The sequence below is a fragment of the Rhinolophus sinicus genome, chromosome 15 (assembly GCF_057876585.1).
Source record: "Rhinolophus sinicus isolate RSI-liver-muscle chromosome 15, RSI-T2T, whole genome shotgun sequence".
Lineage (NCBI taxonomy): Eukaryota > Metazoa > Chordata > Mammalia > Chiroptera > Rhinolophidae > Rhinolophus > Rhinolophus sinicus.
Window position 1 is genome coordinate 21,692,473 of NC_142515.1, and position 17,047 is coordinate 21,709,519.

The 17,047-nt window shown below is 36.7% G+C and overlaps 1 protein-coding gene across 7 annotated transcripts in view; it reads left to right on the forward strand.

Moving 5' to 3' along the window:
* The window catches only part of PCGF6 (polycomb group ring finger 6), a 35,242-nt gene that overhangs the window by 4,088 nt on the left and 14,107 nt on the right, over positions 1-17,047 (forward strand). For 3 of the 7 annotated variants that reach the window (XM_019725042.3, XM_074339112.2, XM_074339108.2), the window contains 9 exons: positions 5,234-5,368; positions 5,974-6,019; positions 6,623-7,242; positions 8,016-8,115; positions 8,206-8,302; positions 9,115-9,170; positions 9,271-9,330; positions 10,248-10,356; positions 14,788-14,815. In XM_019725042.3, the coding sequence (XP_019580601.2) occupies positions 6,883-7,242; positions 8,016-8,115; positions 8,206-8,302; positions 9,115-9,170; positions 9,271-9,330; positions 10,248-10,356; positions 14,788-14,815 (810 nt within the window). In that variant the 5' untranslated portion in view covers positions 5,234-5,368; positions 5,974-6,019; positions 6,623-6,882. Of the gene's footprint in view, positions 1-5,210; positions 5,369-5,414; positions 7,243-8,015; positions 8,116-8,205; positions 8,303-9,114; positions 9,171-9,270; positions 9,331-10,247; positions 10,357-14,787; positions 14,816-17,047 lie in introns of those variants that run through there. The other 4 variants (XM_088791869.1, XM_074339109.2, XM_074339110.2 and 1 more) reach the window with 4 other exon arrangements.

Below are 17,047 nucleotides of genomic sequence, written 5' to 3' on the forward strand. Positions count from 1 at the left end.
CTACAGACCTTACTCAGATTTTTCTGTCTCAACAATATCCTTTATAGCAAAGAAAAATCCAAGATTATTCATTGCATGCAGTTGTCGTATCTCTATAGCTTAATTTGAATCCCTTTTTTGTATTTTTTTTAATATTTCCCCACCCCCTCTTTTTTTTTGTATTTTATAACATATATTTTTGAAGAGTACAGGCCAGTCAATTTATAGAGAATGTTCTTCAATTTGAATTTGTCTCATGTTTCCTCATGGATTGATTCAGGTTTAATCTGTCTCATCTTCGGCAGGAATAGTACAGAAGTGATGCTGAGTTCTCAGTGCATCGTATCAGGAACCATGTGGCTGTGGATTTACTCCCATTACTATCAATGTAAACTTTGATAATTTGCTTAAAGTGATGAATGCCAGATATTTTGAAACTATGTAAACATCCTATTACCTCTCAAACTTTCGCTCACCAGTTTTAACATCCATTGATGATTCTTGGCCTGTATCAATTATTCATATGATGGTTACCAAATAGTGATTTTCTAATTCCATTATTCCTTCTACATTTATGAGTTGGCTTTCTAATTTAAGGAGGCGCTTTCCCTTCTCTCCATTTATTTAGTTATATCAGCATGGACTGAATATATTCAATAAATTACCATCTGTTACTGTCCTAATTTTTATTTTGATGTACAATTTGTCCCAGATTTAACTAGTAGGAGCTCCCTCAAACTGGCTTCTGTGTTCTTTTGACATGACCCTTTGTTCTTTGAGCACTTCCTTCTTTTCTAGCACAATAAGAGGTTATAAGTCCCTCTTATTTTTTTCCTGCTGCAAACCTGGAATCAGCCATTCCTCCACGGAAACTTGGTTTCTTTTAGTGGCATTAGAAGCCAAGGACAGGGTACTAGGTGTGTCATTTCTTCTACGCCCTCTCAGTGGACAAAGCTGAGAAATACACGTATGTATGTATGTTTACTTACACACATCTATGTACATTTCCCTACATACATTTACCTGAGGTCACCTTGGATATCTCTAATTCCAATCCAACAACGCAGAGTTTATCCTTTCCTGTCTCTTTTCCATAGTTCTAACACTCTTTTCCAAGAGTGATAAATCTGTCTTTTATTATTCACAATGTATTTACTTATTTGCTCAGTCTTAGAATGTACAGAAAGTAGCTTCAGAATTGCTAACCCATGTCTCTGAGAAAAAGAAGTCTACTGAATAGAGTTCAATAATTTTTGGAATACTGGCAATTCTCACTTTTCACAGTAGTGTAAGACCATAAAAATAATTTTGCAGCTTAATACCATGCATAGTGATCTTAATAACCAATGGCAAACATAATTTTTTCCTTAACTTTTAAAACTTTTTCATGAAAATATTAAACACTCTCTTTGTTGACTATAAATGTATAGAGAAATGAAAAACATAGGAAAACTAATACTTATTTGGCACACTAAATTAAAACTTTAGAAGGTTAAAGTGCTTTATTTCTTTGTAAAAAAAAAAACTTATCAAGAATAGTTTGCAAGTTTTTGCCTTTTTGTATAACTTAATATACAGAGCATTTTTTCTGTGCCTTGGCAAATTGTCATACTCCTTTCTAAGTCTGGATCAGTTTCCAACATTTTATCTTTTGTGCTTTCAATGCTGTGAAATATCTCTGAGAGTTTCTTTAATGTCAAGTTTTACGCTGGCATCACCTCCTCTGATACATCTTCATTCTTTTCATCACAGCCATTTTCCTCCTCTGTGTTGATAAATTTGCCTTTGCTGACTCCATTTGTGATAGATTGGATTTTCACTTTCAGCATTATCCTTTTTCCTTTCTTTACTACACTCTCATCTTTGTTGGCCAATTCCTTCTTTCAATTACCCATTTTTGTAAGTTGTCATAAATTTATCGCTGGCAGAGAAGAAGACACCTACAACTGATAGTAGAAGTGCAGTGACCAATCACCAGCCAACTTTAAAGTAGTGAGGTGATGGCCTTTATCCTGATGTGCCTCTGTTGTTTACTTAGAGATTTGTGGACTCAAGGGCTGGTAGTAAAATTTATACTTTAGGCAATTGCTCATGGTAACTGAAATTTGAACATTGTTATTAGGGTCTAGTGTTATTTGACTAAATGGTGGTAATTGAAATTCATAAATATCAGAACTGAGCAAAGGAGGACTTTCTATACTTTTGTTTGTAGCCTGAGGACATATAGTCCAAATCTTGTGCTCAAAAGTAATTTGGGTTAGTTCTTCCCCTTCCACGCCCTTCACAGTGGTTATCTTATTCACTGGAAATATGGTTTGGTTCATTTATTTATCTTTGTATTCAGTTGTACAAGGTTCCCCATCCTTGTTGATGTTTTGTTTTGTTTTTTTTATGTGAAAGTCAGGACTATACAAAAAAGTTACATTCAGAGAAATGTCATTTCCATTCCTTCTATCCTTTCCACCCCACTCCAACTACACTAGAGGTTCCAACCATACTCTGAGTGGGCTGGGGTTACACAAATTTTATTAGTAACTGGTTTATCCTTGTGTTAATTGTTGCTCAAATATGCAGATGCATGTATATTTTCTTCTTTCTCCTTTCTTAAACAAAAGGTAGCATACTATAGATACCCTTTTGTACTTTGCTTTTTTCACTTATCAGTGTATCCTGGAAATCACTCCACCACGGTTTTTAGATAGTTTACTCATTCTTTTCTTTTTCTAGAGCTGCATAGTATGCCATCTTGTGGATGTTCAATTGTTTATTCAGCCACCCTCCTGTGTGGGCATTTAGCTGGTTTCCAATACTGTGCAATTACATACACTGCTGCAGTGAATAAACTTTTGTATATATATTTTTGTATTATTGGATTATATCTTCAGAATAAATTCTTAGAAGAGTGATTGGTAGATCGAAAGATAAATGCACATGTTGTTTTCCCAGATGTTTCTAAGTTGTGTTCCATAACTTTTCTACCAATTAGCAATCCTATCTATCAGCAATGCACAGGGACTGCTCACTCACAGTCTCGTGAATAGAATTGTGTTGTCACTTTTTAATTGTTTGTCATTCTGATAGGTAAGAAATGGTATCTCAGTGTGGTTTATCATCATCATTATTTAATTTACATATAGTAAAATTGAATCTTTTTTGCATATATTAATAGTTCTGTGAATTTCAACAGATCTTATAGATTTGTGTAACCACCATCACACTCAGGATACAGAACAATTCCATCACTCTACAAACTCCCTCTGTAGTCAAATCCTTCCCCCACCTCTAACCTCACTGATGTCTTCTCTGTTCCTATAGTTTTACCCTTTCCAGAATGTCATATAAATGGAATTATGCAGTATGTAACTTCTTGATACCAGCTTGTTTCACTCAGCATAATGCCTCTGAGATTCATTTATGTTGCTTCATGTTTCAGTGTTTCATTTCTTTTAATTGCTAAATAGTATTCCATTGTATGGATGTACCACAGTTTGTCTTTTCACCTGGTGAAGAATATTTGGGTTGTATATTGGTTTCCTAGGGATGGTAAAACTAAATGCCAAATTGTTCATATGCTAGTATACAGCAGCAGTATGCTAGTATACTGCTAGTATATACAAATAGTGATTTTTGCATGTTGCCTTGGTATCCCGTGACCTTGCTTAAATCACTTAATTGTTCTAGAAGTTTTTTTGTGTGTGTTCTTTAGTGATAATCATGCTATCTGTGAATGGGGACAGTAAGAGGGAAAACACTATTTCTTCTCTATTCGCAACACTTCTGACACCAGATGTATGGGTTTTTTTCCCCACACTGACCAATTATCCAATACTAACTGGGGTCCTACAATTCAATTCTGACACTATTTGTAGTTAGCGTCAGATCCCACACATTAAGGGCCCAATTCCACAAGACTGCTTCCCCTGCTAACTTCAAATGCCCGTCACAAGTCCAGGTCTCCCATATTTCTGATCAACTAATTATAAAGTTGGGGTCCCATGACCCCCTCCTCAATTTTGACAATTTACTAGAACAGCTCACAGAACTCTGAAAAATAATTTACTTAGTAGGTTACTGGTTTATTATAAAAGGCTACAACACAGGAATATCCAGATGGAAAAGATGCATAGAGCAAGCTATGGGTTCCTCAAGTCCCAAGGTATGGGACTATGGAGTGTCCCTTCCCAAACCAGGAGTACCACCATCCCAGCAACCTCCATGTGTTGACCAACCCAGAAGCTCTCTGTACCCTTCAGTTAGGGTTTATAATGTAGGCATCATTGTGTAGATATGATTGATTAAATCATTGACCATTAGTGATTGACTCAACCTCCAGCACCTCTTCCCTCTCCAGATATACCAGGGTGGGGCTGAAAGTTCCAACCCTGGAATCACATGGCTGGTTCCCTTGGCAACCAGACCCCATATTGAGGCTATCCAGGCGTCCTCAGCCACCAGCCATCTCATTATCTTACAAAACGACACCACTTCACAGATTTCCTGTATACCAGGAAAGGGTGCCCCCACCACAAGACCAAGTACATATTTCTTATTATGTCACAGTTTTATTATATTTTTTCAAATCTGTATGCCTTTTATTTCTTTTTCTTGCCTTATTGCCCTGGCTAGGACTTACAAAATGGTGTTGAATATGGTGAGATAAAAGTGGATATGCACAAGCTCACTTTGTTCCTTAGGGAGAAAGCACTTAGTTGTTTTACTATTAAGTATGATGTTTACTATGGGGTTTTTATAAATGCCTTTTATCAAATTAAGAAAATTTTTGGCCAGTGGTCTACCTTGTATATCAGTTCTCAAAACCTGTGGAACATTGATTAGGCTCAGATCCATGTCTATGCAGCTTGAGGATGTGCCCAGAAGTTCATATACAATTTTATGGGACCATTTTGTTGATCTTCTTAGCCTCCCCAGACTTCCCTTTCTAGTCCTCTGGCTCGAAAAGGGAGTAAACTTTGGTTTCCTTGCTCTGCACTCCCTGCAAATGCAACTGCCTTGGGGCCAAGAGGCAAGAGGATATGCAGTGAAAACAACACTGGGGATCTTCTCTTGCTTTTGAGAAAAGAGTTCTCCTTTCAGAGTTTTTAGGTGCCTGCCTGGCTTCCACTGCTAGTATTCTTTCCATTGCCACTATGGATTTGCCTGTGGACTGTGTGAGAGAGAATGGGAAAATACAAAGGAGATTTTGGATTTTCCTTACTCTCTATCACCTACAGATGCCCCTTTTCCTGCCCCTCAGACCAGAATAGAAGATACCTCTTGGGATTCCATCTGTCCACAACTGGTGCACAGTTCTGAGTTTCAGCTTGTTTGGGGACCAGGCCAGGAGATACCAGAGGAAAGACAAAATGGGAAATGCAGTGATGGTTCAGAGGTACTTTTTTTTTTTTTAATTAAATTTATTGGGGTAACAATTGTTAGTAAAATTACATAGATTTCAGGTGTACAATTCTGTATTACATCATCTATAAATCCCATTGTGTGTTCATCACCCAGAGTCAGTTCTCCTTCCATCACCATATATTTGATGGTTCAGAGGTACTTTGAGTTCTGTTTCCTTCCCTAACCTGCCTGTTACCATTTGCATTCTAGAGTCTTCAGACAGCTAGCTATTCCATGCATTCTGTCCAGGTCTTTACCTGTATTCATTGGGAAATACAGAGCGAAGAGCTTCTTGTTCAAATTATCTTGTTGGAGAATTTGAACATCTGTTCATATTTTGGAGCTGTTTTTATATTACTTTGGGGCATTAAGTTTTATCTTTTTTCCCTAATGTTTAAGATTTTTTTTATCTATTAGGTTCTTAATCTGAGATATGTGTTGCAAATATTTTCTCCCAGTTTGTGCATTGTCTTTTGACATTGTTTATAATTTGGGGGCCATGCAGAAGTGTTGTTTTTATAAAATCAAACTTACCAATCTTTATTTTATTGCATCTGGATTTTGAATCATAGATAGAAAGCCTTTCCTTTCACCCAGGTTAAATGAGCACAGTGACTTGATTTCTTCACCAGTTCCCTAAGAGGTATGTACACCCAAATTAGTATTCATTTTATTCAATGACAACACATTGTCTCTTAAATATGATATCGCCCCTCCCCCCAGCACTCTTTCGTTAAGAAGCATTTGACTCCTTCCTGAATCTGGCTTGCAAGCATCATGACATTAGCTGGCACTATCTTAGTCAGCAAGGATTAAGTACTCCAACTCCAAATCTCTCTCCTAATAAAATTGTGTGTGGGAGGGAGGGGTACGTGGGTAGGTCTCGGTTCCTGCTACAGAAGACCGTCGATAAATGTTTGTTGAATGAAACATAATTGACTTTCCGTTATGTATTGGGGAATCATGGATGATCTTCAAATGGCGACTAAATTTCCACTCTGGAAATTTTTAATTCCTCCAAATAAATAGATCTAATTCCTCCAAATAAATAAACTTACATATTTCAAAATAGAACCTTCATACTTTCTAATGCATATAATCTTGGATGAAAGAAACGCGTAATTGGTACTCAAACTGAAATCATTATTCTTCTTAATGCAACATCATTACAGCACCTATTTCAGAGCCCTGCGCATCAATCGATGCAGACAGAATATTGCTGTCTGAAACGATACCAATTTTGCAGTTTTTCCAAGGCAGTGAAGGGAGCGTCCACCCTCACAAAGGAAAAACTGCGTGAGATTCCTCAGATGCGGCCCGCAAGCCCCGCCCTATACACCTGAGCGGCTCCGCTGACGCCGTGACCGAGGTGAGACCCAGTGAACCACATTTCCCAGCGGGCCCTGCAGGTCTCTCGCGCCTGCGCATCGGTAGGCTAGGCAGGCTGGCTGAACTCCCGCGCTAACCAGACGCCTGGTCTCGCCTCGCCTTGTCTCTGACCCCGGCATGGAGGGGGTCCCGGTGGTGACGACGGGTAACGCGGGCGCTGCGAAGGCGGAGGGAGCCGCAGCCATGCCGCCTCCGCCTCCCGTCTCCCCGCCTGCCCTCACCCCGGCGCCCGCAGCGGGTGAGGAGGGTCCGCTGCCTTTGCCCGAGGCGGGGGCTCCCGGCTGCTCGGGCTCCCGGCCCCCTGAGCTGGAGCCGGAGCGCAGCCTGGGCCGCTTGAGGGGGCGCTTCGAGGACGAGGACGAGGAGTTGGAAGAGGATGAGGAGCTGGAGGAGGAAGAGGAGGAGGAGGAGGAAGAGATGAGCCACTTCTCGCTGAGGCTGGAGGGGGGCCGGCCGGAATCCGAGGACGAGGAAGAGGTATGTGCACCCCTGCCCGCCCCGCGGGGCCGCCCCCGCCTCAGCCCCGCGGAGCCCCGGGCTCGCCGCTGCAGCCCGTGGCACTGGCGTCGACCTCCACCCTGCCCACCATGTCCGCCTAGGCATGTGGCGAGGACCGGCCTTCCGTCCCGCCCGATTCCTTGCCGACTCATTTCGTGAGGCTCCTGCGGATCACTTGGGCTCCCCGGCTCTGACTCACTCGTCCTGTAAATAATTATTGAAGCAACTGTGTGCCGGGCGAGTAGGCGCCAAGGGTACCGTGCTCCTGCCTTCCAGGAGCTGACAGTCAGGGGGGGGGAAAACTGTCCATTTCTACGCGGTGTGGAGAGGATGGGGAACCCTTTCCCACCTAGTCAGTCTCTAATTGGGAAGTTGGGTTTGGTTTGGTTTTTTAATGTGGTAGCGCATACTTCATCAAGTTAGGTAAAACACCTAGCCAGTCAGAATTAATGTATTAAACTTAAACACCAGTATCTGGAAAGTTTGCCCATTTTGTGAGTAATTCATAAAGTAAAATGCCCCTCATCTGGCAATATACAGTATAGCCAAACAAAGGTATTTTTGAAACATTGGTTTTTTTCCCCCCCATGTTATTGTAACTTTCAGCAGTATTTTGAAGGGTTGGAGGTACTGGAACATGTTTCTGTGTTGCAAAGTAAGTTACATATTGTTTGTAAAATTTGGGGATTATGGCTTAAAAATGTGACAAGGCAAGCACTTGTATTTTATGATTATTTCCATTGCATTTGCAGCGCCTGATTAATCTCTCTGAGCTGACCCCATACATCTTGTGTTCCATTTGCAAAGGTTACTTAATAGATGCAACTACCATTACAGAATGTCTTCATACATGTAAGCATGTAGTTCGCATTTCCAAATAATATATTCAATTTTTGAAATGTCTCGAAAGCATCCTAATTTAAGCATTCTCTTTTTCAACAGTTTGTAAAAGCTGCATTGTAAGACATTTTTACTATAGCAACAGATGTCCAAAATGCAACATAGTAGTACATCAGACACAGCCTCTTTACAACATAAGGTAAGAGGAGTATATAAGTAAAATTTATATTTTAAGTATACTTTTTCTGAAAGTTGTGTTTTGAAGTTGTGTTTTGGGAACTAAAATCTTGACCTATCTCAAAATTAGAAGAAAAGGAACTACATATTCTTTAAAGAAATACTTATGGAGTACTTACTGTGTACCAGGCACTGTGATATCTGCTGGGGATTTAAAAAAATAAATAAATAAATAAAAAGAGGCACAGGTCTTTTTTCCTGAGGATTTTAATTTCATCACTCAAGTTAATGAGGCCAGTTTAAGCTTGTCATTTTCAGTATATTTAGAATTCTATTTTCTGAGAGTAATACCTGAAACAACTGGCCTCTTTAGAAAAGCTTATCTTTCATAGGTCATTGTGGTTTATTAATCAGATTTTCAATTCATGCTCAGTTTTCTAAGGGAAGAAAAATACTAAAAGTGGATTGCTTTAATTTGTTCATTTATTTCATTTTTACTACCTTCATAGACGAGTGCTTTGCCGATGATACACAGAAGTTCAAAACACAGTATCTGCTTTTAAGCACACATTCTTATCAAGGGAATAAGGACAGCACATAAATAATTTAGCAGACCATTCAAGAGTCTCTGATTACTTATAATTATGATTACATATAATTATTTGAGGTTCTCTTAGGTGAGCTATGAGTGCTACTACCTAAAAGTAACTCACCTCTGAGAAAGGAGATATCTACTCCCAAGGAAAAACAGTACTTACAAAGAGCGTTAGTCTTTCTGTACCCAAATGCATTTTTCTGAATTCTGAGGTATTCTCCATCCTTTCCTTTTATTAGGTTGGACCGACAATTACAAGACATAGTGTACAAATTAGTGATCAATCTAGAGGAAAGTAAGTTTATTTTATTACATAGTTATGAATCCCAGAATCTCTGCTGACTCTACCAGTTACATTTTAAGTGTAATTTAGTCTATGTTTTATCATTTTTTAGGAGAAAAAAAGCAAATGCATGATTTCTATAAAGAAAGAGGTCTAGAAGTACCTAAACCTGGTAAGTTTGGGTGTATACCATAATGTGTTTATAGATTAAAGAATACTAACAATAAAATTTACTTCCTTTGAGGTTCTTTTTTGGTGGTAGCTGGTTATTTTATGATCAAAGAGAGAGAGGTTTTGAAGATAATGATGTAGTGTAATCCAATTTAATTATTTATAAGAATTAAAGAGTACCGGCTTTGGAGCTAGATTGTCTGAGTTTGGTCCTAGCTCTACCGCTTTACTAGCTGTATGAATTTGGTAAATTCAATGTCTCAGTTTCCTCATCTATAAAGTAGGGATAATGATATCACTTCATAAAATTGTTGTAAGGATACATTGAGTAATACGAAGCACTTAAAACAGTGCCTGGAACATAGTAACTGCTCAAACATCAGTGTTTTAGATGATGGTAGTAGTGTCACAGTATGGAAGTTAGATAGATTTGGGTTTAAATCCTGGTTCTTCCACTTACTACGTGGGTGACTTTAGGCAAATTGCCTAATCTCACTAAACTGTAACCTCGGTTTCTTTGCAGTTAAGAAAAAAGAAAGTAGCAGTAGTACTTATGCTGTGGGATTATAACAAGGATTAAATGAGGTGGTGCATGTCAAGTGTTGAGCAATAGCCCCGAGCCCTGGCACATAGCGCTTGTTAAGGATTATCTGTGGTTGCTGCTATGATGAGCTCTCTCTGCGGCCCTGATAAACCAGCCACACTTGTCTGCCTTCCATTGCGGAGTGGTCCCTAGGCTTGCCTCCAATTTCACTGGCTGTGACAGATTAGCTGATGTTACTAAAGAAAAGGAGATTGAGTGCTTTCTGACCTGTTAAATAGTCTGCATAGTTATGATATCTGTGTAATTATTTTTCAAAGACCTCAGTTTATGAAATTTTTGTTCTAACTCAACTTTTTTGTTTGGCTATCAAATAGCTGTTCCACAGCCCGTCCCTTCAAGCAAAGGAAGATCTAAGAAAGTCTTAGAATCAGTGTTTCGGATTCCACCTGAACTTGATATGTCTTTATTACTAGAGTTCATTGGGTGAGTACCCTAAACCTCACTACCTCTTAACCTTAAAATAAAGAATGTTTAAAGTCCCAACTGTTATGAAATCATTCTGAACTCAGGTAAAATAAAAACTTTCTGATATCCTTTTAAAAATTATTTATGAAATATTTAAGACTTAGAAAAAGATCTGAAGGTCAGTACAATAACCACTTATATCTTCATCTCACTTAAGAAATAAACCATGCTAATATGGCCGAAGCCTCTTGGCTACCTATTCCTGTTCACTCTTCCTTCCCTTAGAGTTTAATAACCACACTCCTAAAAGTAATGATTGTCATTCCCTTGCATTTTTTATATGTTTACCACAAGTATATCTATGCCTAAGCCATAGTAGAATTGTTTTTGCCCGTTTAAGAACTTTACATGATCATACTGAGTTTTCCAACTTGTTTTTTTCACTTAACATTGTGTGAGTTACCCATGTTGAAATGTGTCGCTCTAGTTCATTCATTTCACCATTGCCTGGTAGTCCCTTAAAATAAATAGACCATAATTTATCTTTTTCTGCACTGTTGAACATTTAAGTTTTTCCTTTTTTTTTTTTTTTGCTGTGACAAGCAATGTGCTTTAAATATTTTTGTACATATATCCTTGTATATATGTGAGATAGTTCTCTAACAGTGAATGTAAATTTGCTGAGTCTTAGGATATGTTTGTGTTCAACTTTAGCTGGTTTTGCCAAATTGTTTTCCAAAGTAGTTGGACATCTTTCTAATTCATATAAATTGCCTCTTTCAAGCACTGTAGCATATGGTATACTCCATTATACTGCAACATTGTTAAACAGGCTATCATGGTCACAAAGTTGGCGCTTATCAAACTGTAGTTTTCAAAATACTTACGTAGTTCACAGAATAAAATTCTTTTCTTGGAAAATCTAGATTTTCCATTTTATGTCACTGATGGATGACTGTTTTACTTCTCAGCCACTTCCTCTTTATAACTCTAGGTTGCCTGTATCATTTATTTAATATCTAGCTTGTATTTATCCAATTTATGTATTCATCCTGTGTTCTCAAATGAAATCCAGGACTTCTAAGAGGTGTGAAATCTTTCTTCTGCCTCCTCAAAGCCCACATAGTAGTGGCTGATGATAATGAAATAAAGATGTCTTTGGAAGAATGAGAAGAAACCATGTAATACCAAACTTTAAGCCGGCAATTTCAGTTATTAAAGAATGTGTTCCAACCTAAATGTCCAAAAGGGAACTAGTTAAATGATATATAGCATATGAATATGTCCTAATATAATAACATGTATGGTAATATGGAAAAATCCGCAAAATGTCTTAAGTGAAAAAAGCAAGATGTGGAAGAGAATATATAGCACGTGCCCATTTATGTTTTTATAAAAAGAGGGTGGTGGGAAATATGTGCATGTACATGTTTTTTACATGCACTGAACATTCCTGAAAGGACAAACAGGAAAATGTTAATGGCAGTTGCTTCCGGAAAGGGACACTGAAGTCTGAGTCAGGGATGGGAAAAGTTTCACTTTCATTGTATTTGAATTTTTACCATGTAACTTGATATGTAATAAGTCTAGTTAATTAAAAGTTGAAAATTGAAAGGATTTATGTTTCTAAAAAATTATTTTGGGGGAATGTAACCTTTCCCTTAATGCACAGTAGGAACTAAAAATCAGTATTTTTATACCTTTTTTTGAAAAGTAGCAGGGATGCACTTTTGAAAAATGGCAGTAATGCAAAGATGGCAAACATGTGACAGGTGTGCCACCATTCTCTCTTTCTGTGCCCACAGCAGAAATCAATAATTAGCCGTGGCAAGTTTTCCCAATGAGGGAGACTTGACCACAGGGTTCAAGGCAGTCGTTACCACTTGTCAAAGTTGTACATTATAACACCTTCCCTGCTGTAGAAAAAAGAGCCCTCATTTGGAATAAGGAGATCTAGATGTACATCCTAGTTCCTCAGTCATCTAGCTTTGTAAAATTAGATAGCTTTTTGTTTATTCATAAGATATTTATTAAGGTCCTGCTGTGTACCAGCACAGCATTCTACCAGCTGCTGGGAATACAGTTTAAATAAGTCATTCATGACCCTTGCCCTTGTGAAACTTTTAGTTTGAACGTCTTAGAGCTACAGCTTCCCTCTCTGTAAAATGAGAATTGAACCTTGATGATTATGATGAGTGGTCTGTCTACCTCATGTTATAGTCTTTTATCTGGTTTCAAGTGGTTAAGGGGAAGAAAGTTTGCAGTGTGACAGGGAGTCCTTCTGAAAGAGTTTCCAGTGGCAGAGTCCACTTGAAGTCCCCAGTCCCCAGAATTAAATCCCCACATTTTCACTGCATGGAGAAGCTTTTGTGTTTCTACAATAGTCAGGCTACTGAGGGTAACCCAAAGGAAGCTCGTTCAAGAAAGGGAACAAGTGGTTTGCAGATTTTTCCATATTATCATATACTTGAATTGGAGGAGCAAAACAACTGAGGTAGGTCAGCTGGTGGACTGATTTTTTTTTTAACTGCTGGAATATGAAATTAGATTTCCCTCCTAAATTGGATATGCGTGTTTTGTGATCTTAAGATAGTCTTTTACTTCTCCTTTTGGTTCTTCATTTCTACATCTAAAATAGACGATTGTAAAAAGAAACAACCTCAGCCGGACTGTATAGTGTGTATAGAAAGAGCATAGGCTTTGAAGAGTCTAACTCAAAGTATGTAACCCTTGGGATGTAGCTTAACTTCTTTGATCATCAGTTTCTGTATATCTAAAATGGGGATTATAAGAGCAACTCACAGGATTGTTGTAAGAATCAACATGGTATTTCTAACATGTCTAAGCTATTATCACTATATGAATATTAAATTAATATAGGATCATTCAAAAATAAAGGTTAAAGTAGTTCATAGTGCTGTAGTATATACAATATCTGCCTAGGAAAGAAAATGGACTCACATGAGATAAGTGTGATATGGCAAAAATTTAATGCAATCTTAAACTCGATGGATGGTGTTTAGTAAACAGGGAGGTGGAATCCACCTGTGTGCTGTGTTAGTCTGACTGGAATATTATGTTCAGCGCTGGGCACTACATTTTAAGAGAGATGTTGGTAAACTGAAGTGTAACTAGAATAGTAAAAGGTTTGAAAACCGTGTCATGTGGTAGCAGAGGAACAAAAACATTTAGTCTGAAAAAGAGAAAGTAATTATAAGCCCCTCAAATTAATGTCAAATCTTTAGTGTTATCACATAAAAGAAAGATTGAATCTATTTCATAAGAGTACCAAAAGGTAAAACTAGGACCAGTAGTTATAAGTTACAGGGAGAAACATATTTAATTCAGTGCAAGCAAGCAGTTTCTAATGAAGGTGCCCACAAATAGAATCGACTGATTTGTCAGTTAAGAAGCTCTCTGTCTGTTAAGGTATTCAAGCAAAAGCCACATGCCCATACATCATGAATTCTATAGAGATAATTCTTGTAATGGATAGGATACTTTATTTTATAACTCTTAAGATTATGTTATAATCTTAGTAGATTTATTTTTATATATAATATGTATATGTAAATTGTATTTGTATTTATATAAATACATTTACAATAGAACAAAAATTTAAATATATTTCTCTATTATATTTGTATTATAAGAATACTCTGTAGATGATGCCTATTCTTCACAACATGATAGGGAAGAAAGAACATGGGCTTTGAGGTTAGGTGCACCAGAGTTTGAATCCCAGCTTTGTCACGTACAAGGTCTGTGACCTTAAGCAAGTTACTTAACCTCTCTGAGCTTAATCTGTAGAATGGGGTTACTAATGCCTGATTTGCAGGGCTATTGTGAGGACTAAATGAAAACATGCATAATATATGAAGACCTAGTATAAGGCCTGGTATATAGTCGATGGTCAACAAAGATTAGTGCCCCTTGTCTCTTCATGATATAAAAGTAATTGATTTAATCAAAAAATCTCTTCACTTCTAGGTGAAAGACAAACTGAGTAAATCATGCCAGTTGATTATGCTACAAGTAAAACAACAGGAAGTATAGCCGCCTTCTTGTAGGAAATCTATCTTACGAAGTTTACTATAGAGAAAAACACATTAATTGTGATACAATAAAAAGTAAAAAGAAGGTTTACTTTAAACTGGAAAACACTAGAATGCTACATGTGGGGAAATCTAAATATCAAGAATATAACTTTAACTCTGGAAGTATATACAAAGTAGTATAAAATACTGGCTAACACTGTCTTTGGCTTACCACTAGGTGGCAGAAATGACAAGTAGCTACTTTTGTTTATTTCCTAAATAAAGGGTTAGGTGACCATGTTTTAAAATTAAATTGATGTTCCTCAAATATATTCATGTCATTTTTCTGTGTTATATGATTAAATATGTAGTTTAAAATATTTTATTGATTAATTTTGCTTTCATTTTTCAGTGCTAATGAAGGCACAGGACATTTTAAGGTATTTTACTTTTATTTTTCATTTATTTTACAAAATGACCCTGTAGTATACAAGTTTAAGAGTCATATGGAGATTTTCTTCAACTACAATAAGTGTTTTATAAATAAAAGTTGTTGAAATATAAAGTACATTCAATAATGTTCTCATAATAGGTTTATGAGAAAAGAGTTACGTAGGAGTTTGGTATTAATTCAGAATAATGGTCTAAGGGAAAATAAGTGAGTAACTTTCAAAAGTCTAAAGCTATATGCTATGTTAATTTGGTGACAAAAAAAATGTTTCAAAGCATGTTTTGCATAGTTGGCATTTAGAGTTAAGTATGAACTTAAAATTTTATTTGCATGTAATATTTTTGGCTCAAGTTAACCTGCCCTAACTTGTTACTTCAATCATTTACTGAACTTGTAGAAGTATGAATGAACTACTTTGTAACATACTTAAGTTCAGAGTTGTCTTAAAAGCTCCAATATCACAGGTGCCATTGTATACATTGTAGCTGCTATAGCATTAGTCATTCAGAAAAGGTAACTTTTTAAAAGAGACAAATCAGGCCTTATAGTTACTTGGGGATATGTGTGTGTGTGTGTGTAAAATGGGTGACTTTGATCTATTTAGATTTTCAATGACTGTCAGTCTATACTAAAACTTGGGTAAGTTACATTTGATTGGGTATACTGTTTTGTGTATACAGTGGTTTAGAGACGTGAATTAAAGCATAGGAACAGATGGGTACTTCTATGGATGAAGTATATCATAGATGTTTCCCAGAGATCAGCGTGATAGAGGAAATGCAATGTTAAATTTGGTGACTTTGAACCTCTTTTAAGTTGTAAAATATCAAACATAAGGTGATTAACTTTAGGAAGTTCTTTCAGAGTATTGTGGTGGATGGGGAAGTGGCATGTAAGTTTGTATATGGGACAAGTACAGTGTTATATGCTCCCAGAATTCTCTGAAACCGTCTGTCCAGAGACCTGGACAGAAGCCAGACAAGCCAACAGAGGATTAAAACCTCATGAAAAAAGAACTAGAAATTAAATTGAAATATTAGCCTATTGAATTCCACAAAAGCACATGTGCACCTAGAATATTTATGTAGTTCTGATGCTCACACATCAAAAACATATGATGACAATACCACCTATGAAGTGTTTTTGCCCCCCTAAAAAATTGTGAAGCTAATCACATGCCTAGATTTAATTACTAATTTACAGAAAATCCAGGACACAAAGAAATATGTTAAATGACACTGTAGGAATAAGCCAAATCTAGATAGTGGGAAACGACAGGATAAACAATTCTGTTTCTTCAGCAAATAAAAGGGAAAGAAGTGAAGAGGGAACGTATAGATAGAACATATTGACTAAAAGAAACTCAAGGGATATCATCTAATTGTAGTGTATGGAGTTTATTTGGATTTGAATGAAAAATAAACTAAAAAATTTATGAGATAGTAGCCCCAAATTAGAAACAATACAAATATCTCCATCAACTGATGAGTGGCTATATAAAATATGGTACATCTATACAATGGAATATTATTTGTCAATAAAAAGGAATGAAGTACTGATACATGCTACAACGTAGATGAACCTTGAGCATATCATATTTAGTGAAAGAAGCCAGGCACAAAAGACCACATATTACATGATTCCATTTATATGAAACGTCCAGAACAGAGAAATTCATAGAAATAGAATATAGATTAGTGGTTGCCAGAGGCTCAGGGGAGAGGGAAAATTGGGAATGACTAGTAATTGGTATAGGGTTTCTTTTTGGGTGATGAAAATGCTCTGAAATTGCATAGTAGTGATGGTTGCACAACTCTGTAAATATATACTGAATTGTACACTTAAAATGGTGGATTTAATGATGTGAATTATATCTCAATAAAGCAGTTAAATTTAAAAAAAAAATAAGTTAAGATCCAATAGAAACTTTGAATAGAGCATTATTTGTAATACATAATTTGAGAATACAAAAATATATCTGGTGAAAATAATATATGCATAAATTAGAATTTTAGTTTGAACCCATCATTGGTTATTACACTTTTTTCATGAAACCTTTGTTTTAGTTTTATTCTCTCTGTAATGTCAGCTCTAAAAATAATAAAATCGTTTTCTGCTAGGTAAGAAAATTGAGACAATTGGTTAAATTTGAACATATACTAGATATTTTTTGATATCAAGAAATTTTAAAGTATGATAATGGTGTTACGTTTTTAAAAGA